This window comes from Corvus cornix, chromosome 9 (genome assembly GCF_000738735.6).
Source record: "Corvus cornix cornix isolate S_Up_H32 chromosome 9, ASM73873v5, whole genome shotgun sequence".
In the NCBI taxonomy this organism is placed as follows: Eukaryota; Metazoa; Chordata; class Aves; order Passeriformes; family Corvidae; genus Corvus; species Corvus cornix.
In genome coordinates, this window is record NC_046339.1 from 16,747,801 (window position 1) to 16,774,017 (window position 26,217).

Genomic DNA, 26,217 nt, shown 5'->3' on the forward strand with positions numbered 1-26,217 from the left:
AATAAGGAATATTCTGTAAATGCCTTGAACTGATCAAATCTGGTAAAATAAAAAGGGATAGATTTTAGATTAATAACTTCTTGAAGAGGAAGGCAGAGTATAATGATGGATTTTTTTCCTTCCACTAAAATCCTTTATATATGTGTATTCTTAGTAGGTAGACTATAAACTTTAAAACAAATCTTTAGGAAAGAGAAAATCTAAACCAAGAACACAAAGAAGAAATTAAATTAATTCCATTCTCTGTTATTTACTGAGGGATCAGAAGTGTCCAGCTGTGAATTTCTCTGTTCAAAAACTCATATTTTTTAGACATAAGGAGGGCAGAATTTAGTAAAAGATATGGATTGATAACCTAAGCAATGAAAGTGTTGCCAATTAAATTATACAATTGATTAGCACCCATTTAATGCAGAGGGAGAAGGGAAATATGATAATTTAAGCACAGTATGTGAGAGGACATATAGACTGGTACCTGTTTTTGAGGGCTCCAGATCTGATCACATAATCTCCAGCTACTGCATACAGGATTTTGGCCATCTCCATGACACATATATTTATTTAATCTTACGTACCAGATGTGAGAGATACATGTAAGCCTATACATGTTTTAAAATGAAATGTTGCTTAATTTAAAAAAAAGCTTTTTTATTAAATAAGATATAATTTCTATATACCATATGACTCACATGGTTTGATTATCATAGCAATAACTTCCACTTATCTCTGTACTTGCAAATACTCCCTAGAGACAAATAAAAGGACATACGGCATAATGGCATCTCTTCAACTGTAATCATTGTTACTTGTACACATTCAAGTACTGAAGATGAACTGAGGGCTTATAAAAGACGAGCCCTTTAATAAAGACATTTGCTTTTTTCTTTCAGACAAAATGAGTACTACAAAAGAGGGTATCTCATTCATGATGGTCTATATCATTTTGCAGTGGGGGTGCAGCTTTAGGAAGCACCTAGTTTTGACAGCAAAACTGGCTTAAGAAGTTCTACTTCCCTTTTTCTTCTTTCATAGCTCAAAAGTCCTTCAGCTGGGCACATGTTACAGTTTCGGTAAAAAACAACCCTTTTCTTTGGAGGCACAACAGAAATTTCTTTACAGTAAACATACACCTACAAGTGTGCTCTGTTCCTACCTTGGAAGGTTTACTTTTGGAACTATCTCATCCCATTCCAGCAGAACAACTGGTTATCTCCTATTTGGAAAACACAGCTTTATTTCTGTGGCTCAGAGACAGGCAAAGCTTATGAAAGCATCTAACAGGCAGTGAAAACTGAGTCCAGAATTAGATCTTCAGTTAAATTTTTCCAAATTTTTGAGAGCTGTCTGGATCCAGGGAGTTATGACTGTAGGCCAAACACCAAGGTTCAGTGCCTAAACTCACATATGGAATGTGTTTTTAATTTAGAAGCTGGGCCAACATCCAATGATGGCAACGAGGACACTCATTTCTACTCTCCTTCCCAGTGAAGAACCAGTGGGTGTAAATGAGGGAACTATTTCTACTACAACAATTGCTGTCTGATGGAATGATGGTAAGAGGTCACTGTCTTGTATCTGATACCAAGCAGGGATTGTCATCCCAAAATGACAGATTTACATGATAGCTGAGTCTCCAGCTTTCACCCTACTAGGTCAGAGGCATCCAGACCCCCTGAACAAATCATCCAGACTCTCCTCCCACCATCACAAATACCACACAGAAACAGACACTGCCTGAGGAATGCAGCTTGAACATCACACATCTCACGAGAATCCTTGAACTTAATTCTAGCATCCAAATACAATCTCAAATAGTCAGTACCTCAGATTTTCTCAGGAGCTGCACTCAACACCTAGGCCTTCAGAAATGCCATTCTAGTGTGAAGCATGAGGCCGGTTTAATCTTCCTCAGAGCTTCTGGATGGTGCAGTTGTACAAATATCAGACAACATTATTATTTATTGCTTTCCAAACAGGAATAATTAGGATGTGTGTGAATGTTTTTCTCATCAAGATGCACATTAGTAACTCTGGGACTCCACCACATGTACCTATGTGTATACACAAAAAGTGGAGTTTGCTTATCACTCCAGATGTCTGGTGCAAAAGACATCTGATGCCTACAATAACCAAAAACCTGGGACATTAAACATCCAGATGTAAGTAGCAGTTTTAAACCATATTCTACTCCCCCTCCAAATAAACCAGCTAAGTAGCACTTTGAATCACACTAGAGTTAACAAGTTGTTAACCCAAGCTACTGACAAAAAGGTCTATTGCCTCAAAATTTACATCTCCATAACTGCTTAAGGAATACCTTATTAACTCTTTCATAACTCATCTTCTCTCTCTAATGAAAACTGAAAACTTGATTCCAGTTGTTTTCCTACTGGTAATGGAGTTATGCGGCTTCTGAACTTTAGTCTGTCTCAGAATCTGCTATTAAGGAGCGCTACCTCCATTTTACATTTAGAGACTTTTCCATTACTAAAAAAGTATGACAAGATACAAAAGGAGAAAATCAGTCTGAGACTCCTAAAATGATCAACGACCTCTGATCCAGCAGCTTTCAGCTTTAGATGATGGAAAAAAAACGAAGCAGCCTTTCTCAGGAGATGCAGAGGTTACACCCCACCGGTCCCACTGAGGCTGAGGGAAGTGTCTGTAGGCAGGGCACTTCAGTGCTGCTGCCTCCAGCATCCCTCACACACCTCCATGGCCCCATCGTGGGCACGACCACAATGAGACATGGTCACTTCTGCAAGGAGTTCACAGTCTGAATATAGGAAGCAGGCAAAGGTGGGGGGGTTGGGAGGGCGGGGTGGGAGCAAAGGAACACAGGTTTAGTGACTTTCTTCATTTTGTAACAACAGCAGAGAGAAAAGAAAATCCTTCTCTCCAAAGCCCTACTCTGGTAACTTCTTGTCCTTTAAAGTGCTGCATATGGCAGGGGAGTTCAAATGAGTCTCTCCAGCCTTCTTCCTCTACACAACAGGATACTCCCCTTTAAGCTCTTGTCGGACTTATGAGGAGCTGAGAATTTATTTACATCAGCTCAAGCCCTCTTATTGGAAACTTTTGAAATGTATATATAATTTCCAGGAGATCTTTTTACTGTTACTTATATTCCTGTTACTATCTCCTACTCCTCATCCCTTCTCCCTTCCTCAATATCCAACTCCCCTGGAAATCAAATGAATTGCAATTTTCACAAGAAGGAAAGCAGCAAAGAAGCACATGTGAAAATTCTATTGCAGGAGGAAAACAAAAAAGCAAGCAATCAAAAAACATAACCAAAAAACCACAAACAAACAAAGACAAAGAAGAGACATCCAGTTAGGCATAAAAACATTTCCTGAGAAAATGCATGCAGAACCGGACAACACTTGGTGTTTGGACTTACAATTTTAAGCCCAAATGAACCACATCTATGTGGGCTTCTGCTTGAAGATGTAAACAGCTCCAGTCCCAACAATGTTTTTATGTTAAAATCAGCACTGGCAAAGCACGACATAAAAATTTTTTGTCTCACACAGGAAAGGATTCCATTTGCTTTGGGAACTATCCAATGTTATCTACTACCCTCCAACTTAAGTTTTGTATAGTAAGAAAATAAAACCAAACACCACGATCACACACAAAGAATAACAAGCACAAAACAACTCCCGGGTACTCTATAGGCTGAAATTTGTTTGCACAAATTATTCAGTGAGCCCTTATGAATAATGAATGCATTGTGGAAGTCACGACTAGCTTATGAATTATTTATTAACTGAAATATGGGCTGAATTTGTCAGATAACCTTATTTTCCACAAATCATTCAACCATCCCCTACATTAAATGGTACCAACTGGTCTCCAAATAGCCCTACCTGCAAAATATAATGTCTGTTTTCTGTGGCATGAGAGGAGCTTTTTAAATCAAATTTCTGGAGACCTTCCATAATATTGTCTGTCAAAGCTTTGCTCAAAAAACAAGTAATTATCCAGAACCAATACTAATGCCATCCTATATTTTAATTACCAAAGGCTATAATGTGACAGCTTGGCACCTATCCTATCAATCCCAAGTCTGAAAAGAGAATATGGGTGGAAATTGCCTACCACATAATACTTTAGGAATAGTCCTGCCAATCACAGTGCCTTTAAAAGGAGTCATTATTTTTGAGTTGTCTGGGAGAGAGAGAGTAACTAAAACACCCCAGTAAGTGAATGAACATGACCAGAAATTTAAAATATTTGAAGTGTTTTAAAATGCTTGGGAAATTAATTCAAACTTGACATTTTATAACATAACCTCTTTTCTCGAAGATGTTGCTTGATAGCCAGCTTAACCAAGGAATCTGAAAGTAATTTATCAGTATATATAAAAATCTTCCACATGGGAGGTAGTAGTAGCACACAGAAATTGTCCTACTGGGTTGAAGTCTAGGCAGCCTGATCTCTTTGATGGCACCCAAAGTTTACAGACACTTGCAAAAAACCTGCAGCAAGCAGCCAGATCTCCATCATGCTCACAAACACCAGAAGAGCAGGCTGCTGCTCTTGACCCAATTCCTCCCTGGTGCCAGAGGCACATGGAGGCACTATCACTGCATCCCTCCAGATTTCAGGCACTGCTTATCTCTGTCCCTTTCACAGCAGTCACGAGGCAGAATGAAACTCCTCTCAGTGCCCTCTTTTTCCGAGCATCCCAGAGTCAGACGAAACCTGGCTGAGCGTGAATGAGGGAACATCCTCTCAAAAAGCACGGTGATTTTACAAGCAAGCCCTCCAAGGCGCAGCCAGCAGCGAGTTTGACACACCGTTTCAGTCAGCTGGCGTGTGGGGCCCGCCGCCTCCATGCGATGCCCCGATGTGCTGAGCGCACGCCGGGATCAGGCGCGGCCGTCGCACGCGATGCCAGCGGCAGCGGCGCTGCTCCTTCTCAGCCTGTCACACCTAAAAAGGACGGCAACGGAAGAAGCTGCCGCCTGCATCAGCCGAAGAAGAAACAACTTCTCAGGTGGGATTTCATCTCCCTTGGGCTGGAACCACTCCACATGGTAGAAAGCCGCTAATGATCACGCAGAGCCGAGCTGAGAAAAGCACTGAGTGTGCTGCATTTGTTGCTTGCTTATGCAACTGTAAGGAAGGATTGCTGCAGTAGTGCCAAAAGACCTGGAGTGCTCGTGACCTTTTGTTTTGCTTGCTGCAGTCTCTGGCAGCTTCAGCAGCTGGATGGCTCATGGCAAGCAGCAAGCACTGAACTATTTATTCGGGGTACAAATGAATAACAAATAGGAGCTGAATCAGGACCCCCTACATCAGCATTCTTACCCTAATAATGTCAAAATACAATAGGCTACTCACAAATAAACCATGCAGAGATGGAAAAAATAGCATTTCCCCAGTGGTTTATTGCAAATTAAGTTCAGGAATAAGTTCATCCCAGATGTTACTCCAGTAAATAAAGGAAGTTGCATTAGAATTTATGTTAGCCTTCACTGCTTCAGGACAAATTGAGTTTGGGAAAAGTGGGAGAATATATTGATTAAAAATCTATTTATTAATAGATCCAGTTGGAATCTATTTCTGGTTTCTCATCTGGAAAAATACAATGAAATCAAAGTGGAAGCAAATTTAACATCTTCTGCAATGGTGGGTGCGTCATTCTCTTTTTCTTTGTAAGTACCATCCCAGTTCAACAGGTATTCTACCATGGCTGAGACATGGTTATTGCAATAGGATGTGTTATCAGCATGATCAGGAAATAGTTCACTTGAGGCAATTAGAACTGACATACAAGCCTTCATTCACAATTAGAACCTCATACAAACATTTATACAGCATTCAAAATTGGGAGGGTTTATGACTACACAGGCTTTTTTTCCACTGTGGATATAGTGTGACCTGACCACAGACTCATCACACATTCCCATTAAAAATCAACAAAAAACAAATCAAAAGCACCAGACTCCAAGGAAGAGGATAAAGACTAAACTGTCTTAATAGCTTCCTCCATGAACAGGCATAAAGGCCCTAAAAGAATAGCAACACAGCTGTTACAAGTGGAAATCCCATCTTATGAAAAATAGTCACAGACTGCGCCTTGTTGAGAAGACCTCTCTCCTGATGCTTTGAGGCACTTGATAAATAAAAAATAAAATATTTTTTTTAAAAATGCTGAGGCTGAGAACTCTACTCCCAAAATTATTTCCTTTAGGCTGAAAATTAAATATTTAATCATGTATGCAATGAGATTCTAAAACTGCAGTGGGAGAAAACTGGCTACTTTTAGGAATAAGGTAAATTTGCTCCTGGATGCTTCGCCAGATTATGAGAGACATTTGTTAAAAAATGCACAACTGCATCTCCCATTTCCCTTACGTGTTCAGGTGAGTGGGCTCAGAGTGGGGTCTGAGTGCATCCTGTAAAAGCTTTATCTACCACAGGCTCAGAATGCTCAGATCAGGATGTTCCACTGTTTCCTATGCACACACAGAGAAAGATGAAAAGGACTGGAAAAAGTGATTTGCATCACTTTCAGCAGAAAGTATTGCAAAGAGACAAATGAGGACACAGCAGTGAAAGCAAAGCAAGTACAAAGCAGTAGGTGAGGCAATTGGAGAGTATGGACCATCTAAGGAACTTTGCCACTGCTTGTCAAACAAATTATTCAGCAAATTACATCTGCTGGACTTTGACTGGTTCTAATAAGTATCCCAAGCTTTAAAAAACACAGTGGTAAACCAGCAAGATTAGATATCTTTTTATCTTGTGGTCTCATAAACACAATGAAGAAACTGAAAATTCTTGCAAATTGAGGATACCACTGAGGAAGCAAAGAATCCATTTTGATTAAACAACCTGAAATTTGTTTTAGTTCCAACTAAAAATAGATCAATGCTTTGACTTCACAGAGAAGGAGAGAAAAAGAGCAGGCAGTGCATTTCCTTCTCAAGCTGTCATTTCATGTTCACCCTTCTAAACAAGTTCCACTCACCTCAGCTATCTTCAAGGCTACTGCAGACTTTTAAACCAAAAGCTTGGCAGGTCTGCACCATATGGAGACTGCATCCCCTTGCAAATTCTAAGTTACTTACAGCCATACAGTAAACATTCAGGCAATTCTGTTTATCCAGGCACCTTCTGCTACAACTTTAACACCTGGGTCATATAGGTGGAGGCATTTACATTGGGACATAGTGCAAAAATTTAATCTGAAAATGGCTGAATCTGAGCTTCATCTGCTCAAGGACACAGCTGTGGTTTGCAAAGCCAAAAGATCCCCAACTTGATGAACCAAAAGGTGACTGTTGTGTCCTGTAAAACCTTGTATTCACTAGAACTGCAGTGCTCAACACACACCTAAAACTGCCAACACAACAATCAATTCATCTAAACTTTGGAGGCTGCAAGTCTCCTGAAGCATTGGGATTATCCAAAACCAGTCTGTCTAGGAAAGGCCACCTTTAGCAAATTAGCACCTCAATTTTCTTCAAGTGTACATTTACATGACAAAAAAAAAATGGGAAAAATAAAAATTCAAGTGTGCAAATAATAACAGTAATATTAACTGTCCTGGACTTAGGTCAGGAATGAAGGCAAAGAACTGAAAATTCAATGTTTTAAATGAAACAAAGTTCAATTTGCTCTTTCAATGAAATGAAAAGGCCTTCTTCAATACACAACCTAGCACTATCACTTGCTAGAGAAAGATTAATCTTAGAGATCTTACACCTTCTTTTTTTTTTTTTCCCTGAGAATTGACAGAAGATTTCCACATGCTACAGAAGATACAAGAGAAATGGACTTCCACTTCCCAAACCAAGAAAGGGAAAGGGTGAATTGTAGGACTGCAAATTGCTAACAGACAATTACATCTGACCACCCTGTTCCTTTCGTTTTGGCAGAAAACAACTGAGAATTCCAATTCCTCTGCTGCCTCTCTCTGTTCTCCTATTTCTGCTTCACTGCCTCTGGTGGTGGAGAATTTCTTTCAGCAGACTGACAAGCACTATGGAACAAGTAGCACCTTAAATCACTGATGGTTCATAAAGCACACTGAAATAAATGTGGATCAACTACTTTACCCTTCAGATGATCTCAGTCAGTGAGGTGTATCCTAACTCAGGCCCCCTTTTACTGTCCCTAGACTGCTCCTTGTGCACTTCACTGAAAGCCCAACACAGGCACATTTTCTTGCTGTCACCAGCACAGAAATCACAGTAAAACCACAAGACAGAACACACATCCAAAGGATCTGGAGATTAACTGCCTTACAGGGACAACATGGGTGAGTGTTTTAAGCAAGTAGGCTGAATGTTTCCAGTAGGTTGGTTGGTTTGGTTGGGTTTTGGTTTTTTTCCATCCCACTCCTACATTTTTACCATATTTAATCTGGAATCTCACCTTATGTGAGAAGATGATGAAAGATTTTGCTGAAAGCTAGGCCATCTGCAGCCTGTACCACTTTTGATAGTGTTTTAGGTCAAGAAAAAACTTAAAAGTGAGCATATCCACTGAATCTGTATTCAGCAGTCACATTTGAAGTTTTTAACATGTAGATGTTTCAACATGAAGTGACCTTTAATTTCAGTATTTTAAAACTACATATAGAAAGAAAAAATTTGGATGTTGCCTTTCAAATTCACTTCACAGGAAAGAAAAAAACCCCAACAAAACCAAAAAACTTTTTGGTTTTAGTTCAAAAGAAAAGTTTGAAAAAGGTTGAATTTCCTACAAATCCAAATTTTAAAAGTCTACATTTTAAAAAGTATACATAATGCTTTTTCAATTCATCACAATTATTTTGTAGGAGAAAAACATAACTGTGAAGCTGAGAAAATGTTTCTCATGGCAGACTTTGTTATTCCCTAATGATCTGTAGAGCAAGAAAGCACAAAGACAATAGATGTTGAGTTATTATTTGCTACATTTGGAGGTATTAGACCAGGAGAATTCTAAACACTTGAAATATTTCTACTTTTGCATGATTTATCTTATGTGGTTTTTTTGCCTTGCTTTGATGTCATCTTCTTCAGACCGCCATTCTTGAGCTCTTTTCAGTAACGAGGGAAAATTGGGGGGATCCCTACATGTAGATTTCAAAGCAGGCAGCTTCTAACTCTCAGCATGCTCTCGCTGGGCCGTTCAGATTGGAAATAGAAAAAGCAACATTATGCAATATTTCTGCTAGAGCTGACTAGAATACACACAGGCCTAATATACTCTTTAGGTGTGATAAGAAAGCAGCAGATAGGCTGATAGAACTTTCTAGGGGAGGAAATTGTTTGAACAAACAAGAAACCAAGACAGGAAGAGAAAAATTATTCCAGTTTACAAATTTGTCCTGATATTTCATCATCTACCAACAAGAGGAAAGCAAACCCTCATATGGGTGTACCAGTTCTTTATAAAAAAAGCAGATCTGAATTTCCTTTCCTTTTACATGGGAGCTCCAGTGTATTCAAAGGCTAATATACTGAGAGCCATCATATTTTATACCTTACTTTATTTAGTGCACAACCAGTATACAAACACTACTGTAAGTAGTCAGAGCTGTGTTCCAACCACCAAAAAAACCCTCTGACTCCTATATTCACTATTAGTTAAAATAGAGCCTAGTAGCCTCCAACAGACACCTGGACTCATGTGCAATGCTTGTTCTAAACACAGTTAATAAGGATTGAAAGAAGGCTCCTGTTGTTGTGTTTTTATTTGTACAAATGTGTTTCCTCAGGAGCTGCAGGCCCATGCCAGGTGGCAGCAGCTGTCTCCTGGGACACAGGGCAAAGCTTAGCTTTAACACTGAGAAAAGCAGCTCTGCCTTATATGCCCTGGGTTCGTGCTGTGATGGGATTTGCAGCTGCCAGAGGACCCCAGCTGTAGAGCTTTCCACCCAGGCCACCTGCATCACCCTGGCCTCTGCAGCCCCTTGCCTCCCTGCTGTCTGGCTCAGGGAGCAGGAGGCACCACAACACTATTTACGTGCACACCAGCTACTGTGTAAGCAGTAAACCCAAGTACTGAGCAACTGTTGGTTGCTCTGCCCCATAAAACCTATCCAGGACAATGCCTGACAGCGACAGAGAGCATTGAGGCTTGAGCTCAAGTGAGCACCTCTGCTGGCCATGTAGAATTTGACCTCACACCATAGAAACCCTCGAGACAGGCTAGTACAGCTTTGTGAAATCAAACAGACACAATCAAGTACCAAAAAAGCACAACAAATGTGTCAAGCATACTAAGGGCTAGCAAGCACACTGACAGCTTTTTCCACCAAAAGCAGAAGCATTTTATTCTTAGAGAGAAGAGATCACGGTAAAAACAAACATATGGAATCATAAAAGACTTCCTAAAAAATGATTCAAAAAAATAATGGCAAAGTACTGTTTATTTTCACACAGAAGATGAACTATATGCTCTTTAGTCATGGAATTGACCTTGCAGTTGGAGATTTAGTGAGACTGTACAGCAGGAGCTGTGCTAGAAGAAAAATACTACTTGCTATGCATTATCTCAAGAACCGGACTACTGTAGTTAACATGTATACATGTAAGCTAACTGTTAACGTGCACCAAACAATTATTTACATTTCTTTAATTAATAAAACTATAAACAGCCATACATTCCATTAAAACAAATCTTAAGATCTGTTTTGCAAATAGGTATCAATTAAAGTCACTGAGCAGCATCACTCTGATGTCTCAACATCATCAGTGTGCATCCCAGTCATTTACAAGGCACTTTATTATAGGAGGTCTACAATAAATATGCAGTTCTGATGGCCTTGCCATTAAAGACTGAAAAAAGCTTTTTCCTTCCCCTTATTTACATGAAAGGGACAAAAAAAAGGTTAGAAACAACCAACCTCCCTTTCTGTTTTTCTGTCACTGCATTTAATTTGCTCTCAAAGAACACCCCAAAGTAATTCTGAAAAAAATGAAAGGAAAAAAAATAGAAAAAGTTATGAGATTCTGTACAAAGAGAGGGGAAAAGCTGGTGATTTAATTATTTTAAAAATATGCATTTCAATTATTTTCTCAATAATTGGGCATCCAGAAGTTGAAATGTATAAAGGAACATCATTTATCTTAACCTGTTTTTCCTGACTACGTTTAGTGTGAAGTAGAACAAAAGTTGTCACACAAAACCGAAACAAACCAGAAAGTTCGCAGCAAACCCCTTCATAGCATGACATCTCCTTAATCTCAAGGCTTCTGCAGCAAGATATAACACCCAGGGGTGGCAGTGCAGATACAATAGATCACCCGGGGACAGACTTCACTGGCAGCCACTCATCCCTTTCTCTTGAGGCAGCCCCTCGGTGTTACACGTGGGAGCCAGCTGCAGATCATTGGGACTACGTACAGAGAAGAAGCAACCACCAGAAAGCCCTTGCTGAGCTCCCATGGCTTGAGACAGCCTTCCAGAGCAGTCAGCAGGTGTCAGGAGGAAAACTGGGACTTAATCCTTTAGCTACCAAATACAGACTTCTGCTGTTGAATCAACACCACTGGAAGTTAAAAGAAGGACCTGTGACACAGCCAGTGTGCCTGCAGCCCTGTGGTTTCTGATGCACACTTCAGATGTGGGGTTTCATCAGAACTTAACCAAGACTCCTTTTGCAGCCACAAGAATGAGAGAATGAGCCAGAGTGACGCTGAGGGGCCTATGCTGTCTCCCTAAAACTCCATTGTGCTTCCCCAAATTGCTGGCTCAGAGGTGAGAGGCTACCAGTCTCTAAAAAGAAGGATTTGCCAGATAAAGTCTTTCTGGGACAATTTTTATGGGGAAGTGACCTGCAGTTTGGCATTGCTGAAGCTTGGTAAAAAACATCTATTTTCATGTATCCCGATGAACTTCAGTGAACCTAAAGATTCACAGCCCTTGCTGGGGTGAGGTGCAGAGGTGAAAGGACACAGTCCAGGACAACCTGTCCCAACCTTCCTAGAGCAACATCCCACACAACAGTAATGCACCTGTATGGACATAGTTCAGCACTAATTTATCAGAACTACTGACTGAACACAAACTCAGATCTGAGCTTACTCTTAGGCTGGTCAGAAGCTCTTATTCCTTTAGTATTGTGGGGAGTTCTTAAATTTTACAGCTAGGGTTTCACATTGGCTAAAAATGAATCTTTATTTCCATTTAAGAAAGAGCAATGGAAGAAGTTACCGTTCTGAAAGCAGGGGCAGAAAATTCTGCTTCTCTGTTTACTGCTGTCTTGAGGTGACTAGATTTAATTTACCAGACTAATGCCTTTAAAACCAAGAAAATGAATATCTTAGGATGGCATAAATCTTATATTGCCTACATGATAGCCACACTGACACACGGAAATGAATTCATTGGCACAAACTTAGTTCGCACTCAAAGTTAATTTCAATACTTACCTCAAAGTGCAAATCAACACAAAACATTTTAGAAAAAGAAACATAAAATGAGTCAATAACTTACATTGTTAAGGTGCTGGTCAACCTTACATTAACATCAGCATACATTAATAATGGCATCATAACACAGGAACACTGAACACTGCTACTTTTAAAGAATGTATCATTCAAGCAAGCACAGCTGTTAATTCTCTTACTAGAAAAGCTGCGTATTTCAATACATTTAATTTTTTCAAATTTTTTTTTTTTTTTTTTTTGTATTATTTGTTAAAACGCATGCAATGTAATGTAGATTTGGGGAGTGAGAGGGAAACGAAAATAACCAATATTAGACATTTAGGAAGAAACCACAGGTCAAAGCTTTCGTGTCACTTCCAAATGCCCTTAAAACTGCATTTGACAAGAAAATGCATTTAGCTTCTTTTGTGCATAGCTTAGAATTCAGGGCAGCCCACAGCTCTCCCCCTTCCAACTGTTTAGGAATGGTAAACAAATTGGCAGATAATTACATTCCGTCTCTTAGCAACCCTAAATGTCTTGCAATGAAGTTATTGGGCTTTTTTTTTCTGATGTCTTGTGGTAATGACATTATTTCCACAAATTTTAGACCCAGTCTGACAAACCCACTTCATACAGATCGCTTCGAACCTCCTGGATCAGCATACAGTCTAATGGCAGCAAAGATCAGCTAGTGAAAGCTACCATCTTGTTTGTAATCTCTTGGGAAGACAATTCACAATAAATATATACTGAGGACAAACAAATGACTAAGTAGGAAGAGGCTAGTCAAAATATTTTGTCACGAACTTAAATAGCCTTTTCCCGTGCAAACAAACAGCACAGAAACCTGTGGTTTAGACACAAACCTTTAGACAGCAAAGTTCATCAGTTAACTAAATAAATGAAATTTGAAATTTTAGAACAGAAAAGAGGTTTGGGCCAGTTTCTCAGGAAAGGAATTGATTGTGGTAATCTTTTTTGAAAATGCAATCCCACTTCTAGGCATGAAGGAATTCCTAAAAGCTGGCTCATGAAAGGGGAAACATTGCTGCCACTCCTCCCCTTCTGCAGACACAGCACAACACAGCAGCAGCAGACTGCTGGGAGCAGTTGTCAAAATCTTCACTGCATTTTAGCGGAGTGGAGAGGGCCTTTGTTCAGTGCCTTCACTGGAAAGATATAATCTCTAAGTTTTCTTTCCCTCTTAATAATGTATCAGAACATATTAAGTATATTAAGTATTAATAACAAATGAAAGATGCTGAAAAATCAGTACTGTCATAAAATGCAATAAAAACAGTAACCTAGAATACCTTGTTCTGCCAAAAGAGATTTTTATTACACATTCCCTTACACGTCTCCTTATTTAAAGGCTGATTTTGTATTGGAATCTGTGTACCATTGCTGGCATAGGTGCCTAGATACACACTTTGTCACTGTGTCCCTAATAACACAGATAATATTTTTTCTCTGTTTAGTGGTCGATTTAGGTACAACTACCTCTCTAAATTAATTCTGAAAGCAGGTTATCGTTCCCTTACCATCGATCTTTCCCAAAACGGTAACCAAGCAATACTCATTTGAAACATAAGGAACAAGCAGTCTCTCACTGAACAGTGTTAATTATCAGTATTTGCACCTTGACTGATTACTTGGAAAACGAAGATGAAAATCTGACGGCTTGAAACTTGAAACTGAAAATAGATTTTCCTCAAGTTCAAAAGCAGCACCATAAATCACAAAAATTAACTTCAGCACATGGACTTAAGAGTTGGTCTCTCTATAATGCTTGATAAATTACATCTGCATAGCAGACAGGAGCCTAAATAACTTCAAGGCATTTTGGCAATAACTAATTAAGACAAATGCAGTATTTCACAGTGTTTTGTTGCTGTGTAGAGCGTTCTCCATTTTAGTCAGGCACCTGGTGGTATAGCTGGGCTCACACAAAGCGCTTGCCACAAAAACCTCAGGTTCCAACTAGATGAGAAACAAAAACCGCATCGCTTCAGTCAGGCATCTGACAGAGGGGAGGCAAAGAGAAGGGGAAAGTGATTCCTTTCCATTGCTTTAGTAAAGAATCAGTTTCTCAGGAGCTCTTTTCCAAGTACAAACAGTGCCACTGGGCTGCAGAGCTGACGCAGCAGCATATGCTGCACCGGGCCTATGGCAAAGGAGTCAGGGCAGCACTGCACTGCTGCTGTTCTCCCTCATGCGCGTTAAGGTGCAGGCAGACACTTGCTTAACTGCAGCCCCACCTCGTAACTTCTCCTTGCACACCACCACTCATTCCTGTGACACTGCAGCCCTTCAGATTTCCTAATCAAATGCCACACGTAACTCCTCTTAAACAAGCTAAGTTAGGGAAAACTTGTATCAGTCTACATTTTGCTGGGTAAGGAACCAGAGATTGTTGTCATCATCAGGTCTAAGAGGAAGTATGTAAAGCAGCAAGGAGCAAAGGTGTTTTGGGAACGCTTTGTTGATAATGTAATGGACCAGGGTTGGTTCTGAATTCTTTTTTCTCTGTCCTCATTTACTCTCCTGAAATCTAGGAGAATCTAGGAGGAAAGAGCAAAAAATGCTTCCAGAAAAACAATATACTCACTATAGTTCACTCAACTGCAAAGAGCCCCGTAATGTCTAATTAAAAAAATAATAATTAAAACCCCCACTACTTTATCTTCACACATAGATGTTTTTCAAATGAAAGACAGACAGAAGGGAAAAAACCCTATGAGCAAAGCCTTTTCAGGATTCATCAATATTTTTAAAGACTCAAAACAGCATCTAAGAGGAGAAGAAGAAACGCACGCAAGATGATGCTGGTGAAAACACTCTGATGCTCAAACCCAGTTTCCCTTTAAGGAGCTGCCTGGGCTGGAGCAGTCACGTGGCCACTGGTGTGTGTGGGTCTGTGCTCAATAAGCCATGAAGCTCTTTGGCTGAACCAGTGTGTGTCATGTGAGCCAGGGGTTGCCATGGCAAGCACATATGCAGCTCCTTATCCACTTCAGCACCAAGGCAGTGCAATTCAGATTAGCAATGCGCAAATATGATTTCCTAGGGAAAAAAAGCTACACTTTGCTTTGCCTAACAGTTTGGATGTAAAGCTGAAACAATTTAAATTATCTCTGAAATGGTATTTATGACAAACTGCTGAAAACCTTTTAATCTCAGAACAACAGCCATGTAACAAACACTAGCAGTTCAGTCTTCGATAGCAGCTGCATTTTGGCATAAACTGCAGTACATGAATTTCAGAATATTTTTCCATTTAAATACCAGGAATACTGTATTTCTTCTTCAGCCCTTTAATCACTTACAACTGGAAGGGAGAAGGACGGTAGATGGGTGTTCCAGTGAAATAAAAATCATGTCAAACCAACCCTAAAATTCACTCATTGCATTTCTTAATGTGGTAATCTACAGGCTGACATTCAATGCAGGAAATTTCTGTGAAAGCTGTTCCTGACACTGAAGTAGAGTTTTTTCATCAGAGTCCTAACATCTGCTACCAAAATTAAGCAGCTTGCTAATACAGCAGGCTAATGAAGATGTGCATCATATGTGCTGCCATTCCTAACTTGCTGATGGAATGCAGCTAGAGCTACTTGCAACCCAAAGCCAGGTTTATTGAGGGGATTCTGTTTCTGTAGGGGCAGCCATAGGACTGTTTTACCAGACTGAGGTCAATTCCAGCAAGGCACATTGTTCTTGCACTTTCAGGAACCTCACTATGATGCCAGGATCTAACATAAAATGTTCAAAGACATATAGCATAGCATGGCCTTCAGTGTTTAATACACATACAGGGAATATTCCTGTGTGCTACTGCTTCCAGAGAAAAGATATTCAAGTCCTGAAATAATTTCAGTTAGAGACTTTACACAGTAATTTATAAGGAGCATAACCATAAAGAGTGAGTGCCCAAGCCTCTGAGCAATTATGTAAAAGCAGACAGACCTCAATTTAATTGAAATTTTTAATAGAAATCAGTCCTTTGTCTCCATATTTGTAGAAGTGCCTAAGAAGGGATAACTTGTATTGAAAAAGACGATTCTCTCAGTGTTTCCCTCCTGCCAGAAACCCAAATAAAAATTCTATTTTAATTAAAACCAAATAGCTTCCCCACAACCCTACACGAGCTTCCTAACTCTGCCCATCACTTACAAGGGGCTACTCTCAAACCCTACAGCACCATTCAGCCTCTAATTGCTACCGACTCAGAGCATCTGGAAGTGCAGAGCTCTCAGCACAGAAAGATCATGATGTTGTTGTTGTTTTTTCCATTTATTAGAAGATACTCTGTTGGGGCTTCATGGATTAACTTCAGATCCTTCTCTTTTTTAACCTTTTGCTTTTTACCGCACTCTTCATGTCCCCCTACACATCTCACTTCCAGCATGTACTATAAGTTTTTCTCCAATAGCAATAATAGGGAAAATCTCCATTGCAAATCACTTGCTGATTTAAAGGAATCAGCATACTAAAATACAAAGCGATGCTCCAGGATTTCGTCTCCATTAAATTGAGCAGCATTTAGCATTTATCATTATTATTTTTAATCGGATGTCAAAAAAATTGAAGACCTACATCACTACAGATCCAATCAAGATGCTTCTCCCACAACAAAATTGCATAACAGATTATATGGATTTTTACTGAAACTACCTTGAATCTCTCTGCCTATGGAAGATGAATATCAAAATCTAACCACTAAAATATTGGATGTAGTCTCAGGGTGAAAATAATTGATTTTGTGCTACTCAGTTTTGTTAATGACAAAATTCTTGATATCTCTCTCAAATTCATCTCATCACCAAAAATTAGAAAAATGAGATCACCAGTCAGGCTCCTACTAATGTGATTTTGGTGTTAGCAGACTAATTTTTTAATTAGCCTTTCTTTGTTTACTTATTCAGACATTTACATTGTGGTTGGCTGCAGGATTGTCTCATGTCAGAGTTACAGAACTGAGCATAAAATAAATAACTTCTCACACTCCCCAATACACTCCCCAATACCTCTCTTTCAGCCCTGAGCTTTCTGCCAACAGCAGGAATTTGCTACTCCATAGCTGCAAACAGAGAAGCAAAACAAACTTTGTGTTTAATTACAGAAGATTATTCTCTAGATGGGCTACATTTTTAAACAACCTCTTTTTGCAGTACTAAAGGACTCAGCAGTTTCCTTTTGTCTTTAAAGATTCAATTAAAAGTATATTTCCGAAATTAAATTACAGCATGAAATTAGCTAAGGGTATGAAATACGGCATTTGCCCTGGCATTTAGGGAAGGCTGTTCAAAGCAATTCACTTAATGGCTCCAACATGTGATCTCAACTTAATAACTGAAGTGCCCTCAGCTTGCAGAGGATCTACTGATGAGATACGCTCTGTATAATCCACCAAAAAGAGAAATGGATTAAACCCAGGTAAATCTTATTAATTTATGGAAAACCCTGCAGTTACTCTCATTTTTGATCTTTTAAAATGTTACCATTTTGTCAAGAAGCACACTTGTTGGCAGGAATATTTCTGTGGGTTTTAGCTGGCTGTGGCCTTCTCAATCTTGACACGTTCCAGAAGCATCTGCTGGAGTCCATTGGAAGTGTTTGTTCCTCTGTAGCTTTCAGAGAATACTGCTGGATGTAATTCATCACAACCACTGGGGACACACTTCAGTTTATTCTTTGCTGTGCTAATACAGGGAAGGAAATGAGCAGTCCCCTAACTCCTCAGCTGCCCCTTTAGTCACCTGTTGGGTACAATTTCAGCTCATGCTGTGAGCTGTCTTTGCTCAGTGTGCACTGGGTTAGTGTTTCAGAGGAATCTAATTTCCATTTGGGGTCCTTGGGTACTGTGCAATAAAAAGGGAAATGAAAACCATTCCGCTTACACCCGCCTTCTGTGGGACTAAAGCAGCTCCCTCTGCTCATCCCCAGGGTCCTGGCAGCTCACAGGGGGCTGCAGCACCTGCCCCCAGCCCAGCAGGGCTCTCCTGAGGGCTGAGCTGGGCCCACGCTGCTGGCTCTACTCTTGGTGAAAGCCCTGTGCTCAGGACACTCCACACAAAGGCCTTTTATTAGTGGGTTGGTGTTATGGGGGGGGGGGGGGGGGGGGTGTGGTGGGGGCTTTGTGCATTTATTTATTTTTATGTATATTTTTAACTGACTTTGGATTACAACTCAAATTAGAGTAGAAAGCCAGAAGGAAAAATAAAAGCATTCTCAAATTAACTATAAAACCTGCAGCTAATAATGTCTCTGCAATCCATTTCTTCTTTAATCTCTCCTTGCTCGTATTTTAATCCAATCACACAAAAATCTCATCAATGCACATACATATTCCTCTTTTCATACAAATTTTAACCACTGATAACTTGACAACAAGATGCCATTCACCTGATGCTTCTGTTACAGAAGTGGTGCGACATTCTCTTTTTCCAGGGACACCCAAGAGCAGACTCTCTACTTTAGGCTAAGAAAATAAACATCCCAATTAAATAATCAAGTATTAGACTATGTTTTCCTGTGGAAGAATGGAAATAAATAAATAAATAGAAGTACGCATAGCCTGTCAGGAGGGTGCTGAAGAGAACATGCAAAGGGCACAGATGCCTGCCAGCTGGATGGGGCTTAAAGCAATCTTTATTAATATTAAATCCAGCCAAATACAGCTGTGATTCATGGCCCTGAAAAGAGCAATGAACTGAGCTATTTTGCTGAAAGAAAACATTTGTTTTTCTTCAACTTTATGAATAGTTATTGTTAAATTATGGATTTTCCTGAAGGTACAGAAAGATTCACTCTTACCATTCTAATGCTGGCACAAAGCATCAGTTCTGCTGGGTTCTCAAGACTGGGGCTGTGTATTCCCAGTGTCTGGGACTGTGGCTAGCTGCAATTTTGGTACAATGGGTCATGAGACTTCTTTCTACATGTTTTTTGTACAAGTATCTGTCCTTCAGGTTGCAACATGAACTCTAAATTCGGGTCACAGGCAATTACAAAATTTGGCAGGGGTCAATGAACTTCAGCATGGGGCATTTTTTGGCTACTGGAATACTTGAGCCAGAACAAATCAATGCTTTTACTTTGCATATGTATTGTGCTGTATTACTGAATGAATTTCTCTATTAATGAAGTCCATCCTAAAATAGTTATAAAAACTTGGTCTGGGCATGCTTGAGAACAGTCTCCCTTATTTTTTATCCAGTCTTCATAACGGTAGTATAAATTCTACTCTACTATATGCAATTTTATAATATACTTGAAGACATTTTCCAAAAAAATGCAAACCTTTGACTGCATTTAATGGCACCACCAGAACTCTACCAGATCATGCAAAATATCACAATTTCTACATGCATCTCTCTTGCTAAGAGGGGCTTTTGGGTTAGAAGAAATGCCGGATAATTTTACATCCTGTAGTTAAAGAGTAATCAAAAGACAGTAAGAAAAAAGACTAGAAATACAAGTGGAGTGGGAGCAAAGGGCTACAAACTGGCCGTTAAGATCCATAGAGCCCCCAGCATTTCCCAGCAGTAGTGTTCTGGGGACTGTCTCCCGGAGGTACAGCACACCTCCTCCGGGATGACTCACTGTGCCGGGGTGGCTCCAGCCTGGAGGTTGGATGGGAACACATGCCCAGATGGAATTGGAGCAAGGCCAGCTCACTCAGTTACACAGGTGGTCAGGCAGTCCTGCGAATACCGACAGCGTCGAGACATTTCCACCGGATTTTAACAAGAATAGGGGTCTGCAACCCCTTTAGAAGCCTTCTGGGCTCTCTGTGACCCCATACTCCTAATGTGCTTTTAAATTGGGCAAATGAATCCTGAGAAAAAATGCACCCACCTATATAGTGGGCTAGTACAGGACTGAACAATTTGTAGAACAATGAAGGGAAAGAGACCATGTATACTCCCTGAAAAGAAGCAAAAGTTGTAGGCAGAAGCCCTAAAAGGGAAGAGTTTCTGAAAATAACATCAAGATTTAGATAGGAAACATAATGATTTCTGCTTTATTTCCTTGGTCTTTTGGATTGTAAGGCTGGCTATCAGCCTCTATGGTAAATTTTAAATGACATTAATCACACAACTGGTCTAAAATAAAACTTCTCAGAATAACAGCAACAGCAATATAAAGTAGTTTGCATTGTGTCTGTTGTTTATTTTGTGTGGCAATAATACAGGCAGCCATATGGATATGAGCATTTGGAAGGGAGGATTTGTTGGCTAGATCACCACATCTGTTTACTTATAAAAGCAACAAAAATACATTTGGAGGTCACTGACTGCAGAACCATTTTACTTACTCTTGATGAAAAAAACCTATCGATTCTACTCTTTCTACATTGAACCAATTACAAAAGAGACCCCAAGATACTATCATGAGAAAAAGTTTTCAAAATCATAGAAAAATTAGTCTCTATCACACCTCATCAGCCACTTCCACCATAACAGTGGTATCAGAGCAATAACTTAATCTAGGATGAAATGAGCAAGCAACATGTCCAGGAGGAAGATAAAGAAAACAGTGCCCCAGTTATGCTTCTTCATAACACAAACCCTTTGATCAAGGAGCACATACCACTGACCTGGTATCCAAAAATCACATTCACCAAGTGAACTCAGATTTGAATTAAAAACAAAAACAAACAAAAAAGCCAACACACAAAAAACCAAACTAAAAACCCCAAAAAACCTCCACAAGTTACATCAACACACCGAACCAAAAAACTATGGGTTAACAAGCTTATAATGTATAATATCTCAATACTGTTTTTACAGGTATTTCAACTGAGGCTCTCACCATGACCCAAAATATTTAATGTGCTTCCTTCACTATTTTTTTTGAGGTCAGGCTATAAGCATACCGTAATCTAGCAAGCATATACCATTCCTGTAAATTTAGAAATGCATAGTTTACTACACAGAATTTCAACTACAGACAAACATTCAGAAAAAAAGACAAATAGTACTTTAAGCATTCCTTCACCTAAAGTATTGTTCTGATTTCAAGACACTATTATAAAAATTAAGTTCATAATGAAATTATTTTTCTTAGGTTATTTTTTATTCTGGTAGAAATATTTTGGTAGAAATTCTTCAGCATGTCCATACAGCCTAAGACTACACACATTTCCTCAGCTGAACAGAGCTTTTGGCAGTGACTAATTCCATGAATAGAAATCTTTTTATATTTTCTTGCTGTCACCCATGCTTGATAACATAACTTTTAGCTGAAGGACACATGATTTACGTCTTGTTCATGAAGGAAACTAAGGATAGGAAAGACAGAAAACTACAGAAAGATAATACCTCAATTCAATTACTGCCATGACCATTTAAAAAAAAAAAAGGCAAGAGAAAAATGTGATCTTACTTTTGCTGATGGGTTAGTCTTCAATACTTGGTTTGCCAAAGAAAGGAGAGGTTATGTTGACAGCTGTTCATTACAATTCCTTCTTTACTACAAGAGCTTAACTCTGCCACTGGCTGGCTGGCCCATTTCTGCTAGCTTTAGCACACAACAGTGCTCCTAAAAGCTCCTCCTCTTGACAGCATCTGTCTGGATACACCCCTCAACAAGCACAAGCAAGGCTTTCCACAGAGCCATTTAGGTTCTGGGAATGAGCTAAATGTAAGGGAAACCATTAGAAGTAAATATTTTGATGACTAAGTCCAGGATTTGGCAGGAAGAAATTCATGCCCACTGACACAACCAGCTTTACAGTATTTACATCTTCACAGTGTTACAAATGAAAATGACGACTTCCCTGACAGAAACAGTAACTTGAATGATGCATAAAAACCAGAAGCCAGAACTTTGAAAGCATGCACTTCTTAAAAGTATGGCTCTTATTAATGCAACATGTCTGAGCCTTCAGAGGATGAGGGTTCATTATTTGTTTCTTACCAAGCTTTTGTATTTGTGCAATTAAAAAGGGAAAACATTGGTGAAGTATCCACACAAAACAATAATAAAGTATCTTAAACATGTGCATTTCAGTTATGGATGAGTCAGAAAGCAACCGCTCATTCTAACAGATGCCCTATATAAACTCCAAATACTCACCTTTTTCCTGGCACCCACAATAGCTGAGGCAAATTTACCTTCTGTTCCCAGAAATGCTGCCTACAGCAAATATTGTATCATTGCAAATGTACATCTCATAGTATTGCCAGTGAAAGTGATACTGCTCTGTAACTTTATTTGCAATTTATAGGCTTTGTGGGCACTATGCCAGTACCTTCTCTTAATCTGGACACAGCTGCCTGAATAGAAAATGATCATGTAATGAGACCAGATGAATAAAAGATGGAAGAAAAAATGTCTATACATTAGATCCCATATATATGTATTCATTGTGTCTTACTCTTGGCTACTAATCAGCACATTAACCTTATTTTCTCCACATGATTGCTAAGTACTGTACTAAAATTAGGTCAGAAATTCAGATCAGATCAGCTGACTCAGCCCAGAAAGATTAGACAAAGACTAGTTGCCTTTTTTTTTCCCCAATCCAATATGCTGTGTTTATCTCCCCCAATGTACAATGGATCCATATATTTTTCCCCACAATTAACCTATCAGAACCAGACACCATGAGACAGCAATCACACTGAAGGTACATCAGTCCTACTGAAGAAACACAACACAATGTATCCTTTGGAAAGCAAAACATACAATCAAACATTTTTTTTTAGGTCATTTTTCAGATCTTGTTTCCAAACTGCTCAGACTAATGCATTTCAATGAACTTAAGTCATTCAGCGTACTTATGAGATGATTTAGGTAAATAACAGCTGCTTCTAAATAGAGTTATGTGTGAACACCACCACTTTATTAGACAATATATTACTCCTTATTATGTTGTTAATATACACAAACAGCCTTCTTCTAAGAGAGACCATCTGAACACTAAAATTGAATAGCTTCTAAATAATTCAATAATTGGACCAGCAGGTAATCTTCTGTAGGTGCAAAAGACTTCTGGCTGCTTTTTGATTCTCACATGCAAAAGAAGAGCCTTTGTGGGAACCCCCTCTCCTGCTCAAAAACCTACCTGCAGTTAATCACAGGGGACGACTCCCTTGTTGCTACGGAGATTGTTTTCAGCTGTTGGGAGTCTCCAGACTGGTGTCACTGTTACCGCTGCACATGTGCACCACTTGCTATCTAGGCCACACTCTCAGAAATTAGGGATAATATAAATACCCACCAAGATAAGGTAAAGACATAAGAAATACAGTACAGAACGAATAAGAAATCAATGATCCTACTTTATCTTTCCTGACTGCTGCATTTCAATAGACAACATGGTCTTGGATGAATCTCTAGAGGTTACTACAGGGAGAAGACTCAATTGCAATCAGCCTAAGTGACTTCAGACATCGTGGTTCATTTAGTCAAATCAGGTATTTACTTGGTCTGCCATTGCTTTTAGTTTTTCCAATCAAAGATGGATCTCAAGTATCTTTTTTTACCTCTCCAAGTTTACATGGGAAAAGGTGAAAAAGACTTAAAGTGTTTTTCAAGATTTCCCGAGGTGTTTTCTTACTTAGTTTCCTCAGACTGATATTGTTCCCCCCCTCAGTGTTCTTGAGATAAGCCAAGTGGGGAGAGATCAGAGGGGATCTCTGCAAACATAGTTTCCCACAGAAGAGCACTGTATTCAGGAAATGTTGCTGTCTCCAATCTACATACAAATACATGCTGTTTCTCTAATATACCCACACTGTGTTGCTGATCCTCTTCTTCCTGTCTTCTGGCTCTGCGACTGAGGATAAATACTCTGTTCTCATTGATCTCAGTTGAGTGTGGGGAGGAATTTCATGGTTTGGCTCAGCCCTAAATCATCTGTACTTATCCAGAGCTCTTCATCAAATCACTTTGCCAGGATCAATGAACAAAACCACACAAACCAACCACAATGTAGAAAATACTGTCACTACTATTCAAATGAGGTAGAGAAGCTTGGCTAGAGGACTATAAAGAACCAGGCAGATCCACAACTTACTCTCTCATGTCCCAAGAAACTTATTCATAACGAAGAACTGCTCTGGTACCTAGTGACTGCTGCTTTATGGTCACACGTATAAAAGTACATGCAAGCAGGTTAGGCAGAGTACAGCCTAATTGTATTCACCCTAATTTCACATATCACTCCAATGAAATTATTGAAAATCCAAAAATTTGTACTTCCTAGAACATAAAGCAGCCACATTTTTGCTTTACATTCCTTCATCTCTCTCCTCTTTCAAACTGTATGTGCTGCTCTTTTCCTTTTAATGCTCCATCAAAATTATCAGACTACTGAGGCGTTGCTCGAATGTTCACAGCACAGCATGTCTGATATACCTGGATATACAGTACCCAAGACATAGCATAAAATTTAATCACTTAAACTGAAATACAGAAGATTCATGCTGGGGGAAAAAATTCAAAGGACCTACTATCAGCTTATGCTCAAGCTATTCATTTGTATATAAAAGTTAAGGATTTGGATGGATGATTTACCTGAATTAGAGAATTTTACCCTCACCTCAAGAAAAACCAATTTTTTGTATCTGTAAATCTGCAAGTAATAAATATTTATATCTATTCCATTCAACCTTCTTTTCCTCTCCAAGAGGCTGTACAGGTTTCATTGATATCCATTGGCACAAGAAGCCGGGTCATGCAAGTGCTCCTCTCATTAACTGTCAATTAAAATCAATGGAATTGTTCAAGAAGAGCCATTATAGGGTTCTGCCCATCAGGGGCTTGATCCATTTTCCTCTAAGTGATTGCAATATTGCTACTGACTTCAGAGATCATATAATTGAAAGGAAAATGTAAATAATATAGACTTTTTCTTAAAAAAAACCCTCATACACCAGTTAGAAAGCTTTGAAAATTTACCAGATTTAAAAGATCAGGTCAAGAAGAGTGTATTTTGACCTGTGAGGCTTTCCCTGTCTTGCTCACACACAAATACATTTTTTCCCAAAATACAAACTGTCCATCTAAAAGCACTAAGAGGACGGCAACTGATTTGTCGCTAGATCTACATCTCCTATTCCAAACCCCCAAACCTTTTGTTACACATCACACCTGCTCTATATGCCACACATGCTCAAACTATGTCTACACAATGTAAACCTCATGCATTAGAAGCCTGACAGAGGCCAACGGTCTGTACTGCTTTTGCCAGCAAGCTGCTTAGAAATCAAGTGCTTTACACATATTTACCATATCTGAAACTGAGCCCCTCACTTTTCATTCACTCCGCCAGACCACTCATCTTTTCATCAAAATATTTACCGTTTTATTGCTTCTTCTTGTTTTCGGCGTTTTTCACTCTTTTCTTTCAAGTAAGCCAGGTTTGTTTCATTCCTCATGCGATCATTCTCTCGAGCAATATCTGATGCATTCTGTATTACCAAGCCATCATAGGCCTTCATCCCCATATCTTCAATATACTGGAGAAAAGCGCCCAAAGTGACCTCCTCCTGATTAGAACTCATCATCTTGCAGGAGATAATGAACAAAGGAAAGCAACGTTTCCTGCAGGTTGAAAAAACACATAATACCTTAATCAGTAGGAAAATAGCTTATGGTTTATGACAGCAAGGTTGTGTCAGTTGTAATTAACATCTCCGTAAGAGACAATTTTTCAGACTTTCCCATTTAAGGGATAAAAAACAAAGCAATTCAGAACACAGAACAACATTACTCGAGACAAGAGAAGACAAAACCAAGAGTCTCTTCTTCCAGGCAATGCAGATCCATACAATTACACTGTTTAAATACCAAAAGAGTTTTCTCCCGCCCCCTTCCCTTT

General features: G+C 39.3%; 1 protein-coding gene across 6 annotated transcripts in view; it reads right to left on the reverse strand.

Moving 5' to 3' along the window:
* Window positions 1-26,217, reverse strand: part of NYAP2 (neuronal tyrosine-phosphorylated phosphoinositide-3-kinase adaptor 2) — a 136,805-nt gene that overhangs the window by 103,032 nt on the left and 7,556 nt on the right. For 5 of the 6 annotated variants that reach the window (XM_020584934.2, XM_020584932.2, XM_020584931.2 and 2 more), the window contains one exon: window positions 25,698-25,940. In XM_020584934.2, the coding sequence (XP_020440523.2) occupies window positions 25,698-25,903 (206 nt within the window). In that variant the 5' untranslated portion in view covers window positions 25,904-25,940. Of the gene's footprint in view, window positions 1-21,773; window positions 21,886-25,697; window positions 25,941-26,217 lie in introns of those variants that run through there. The other variant, XM_020584935.2, reaches the window with a different exon arrangement.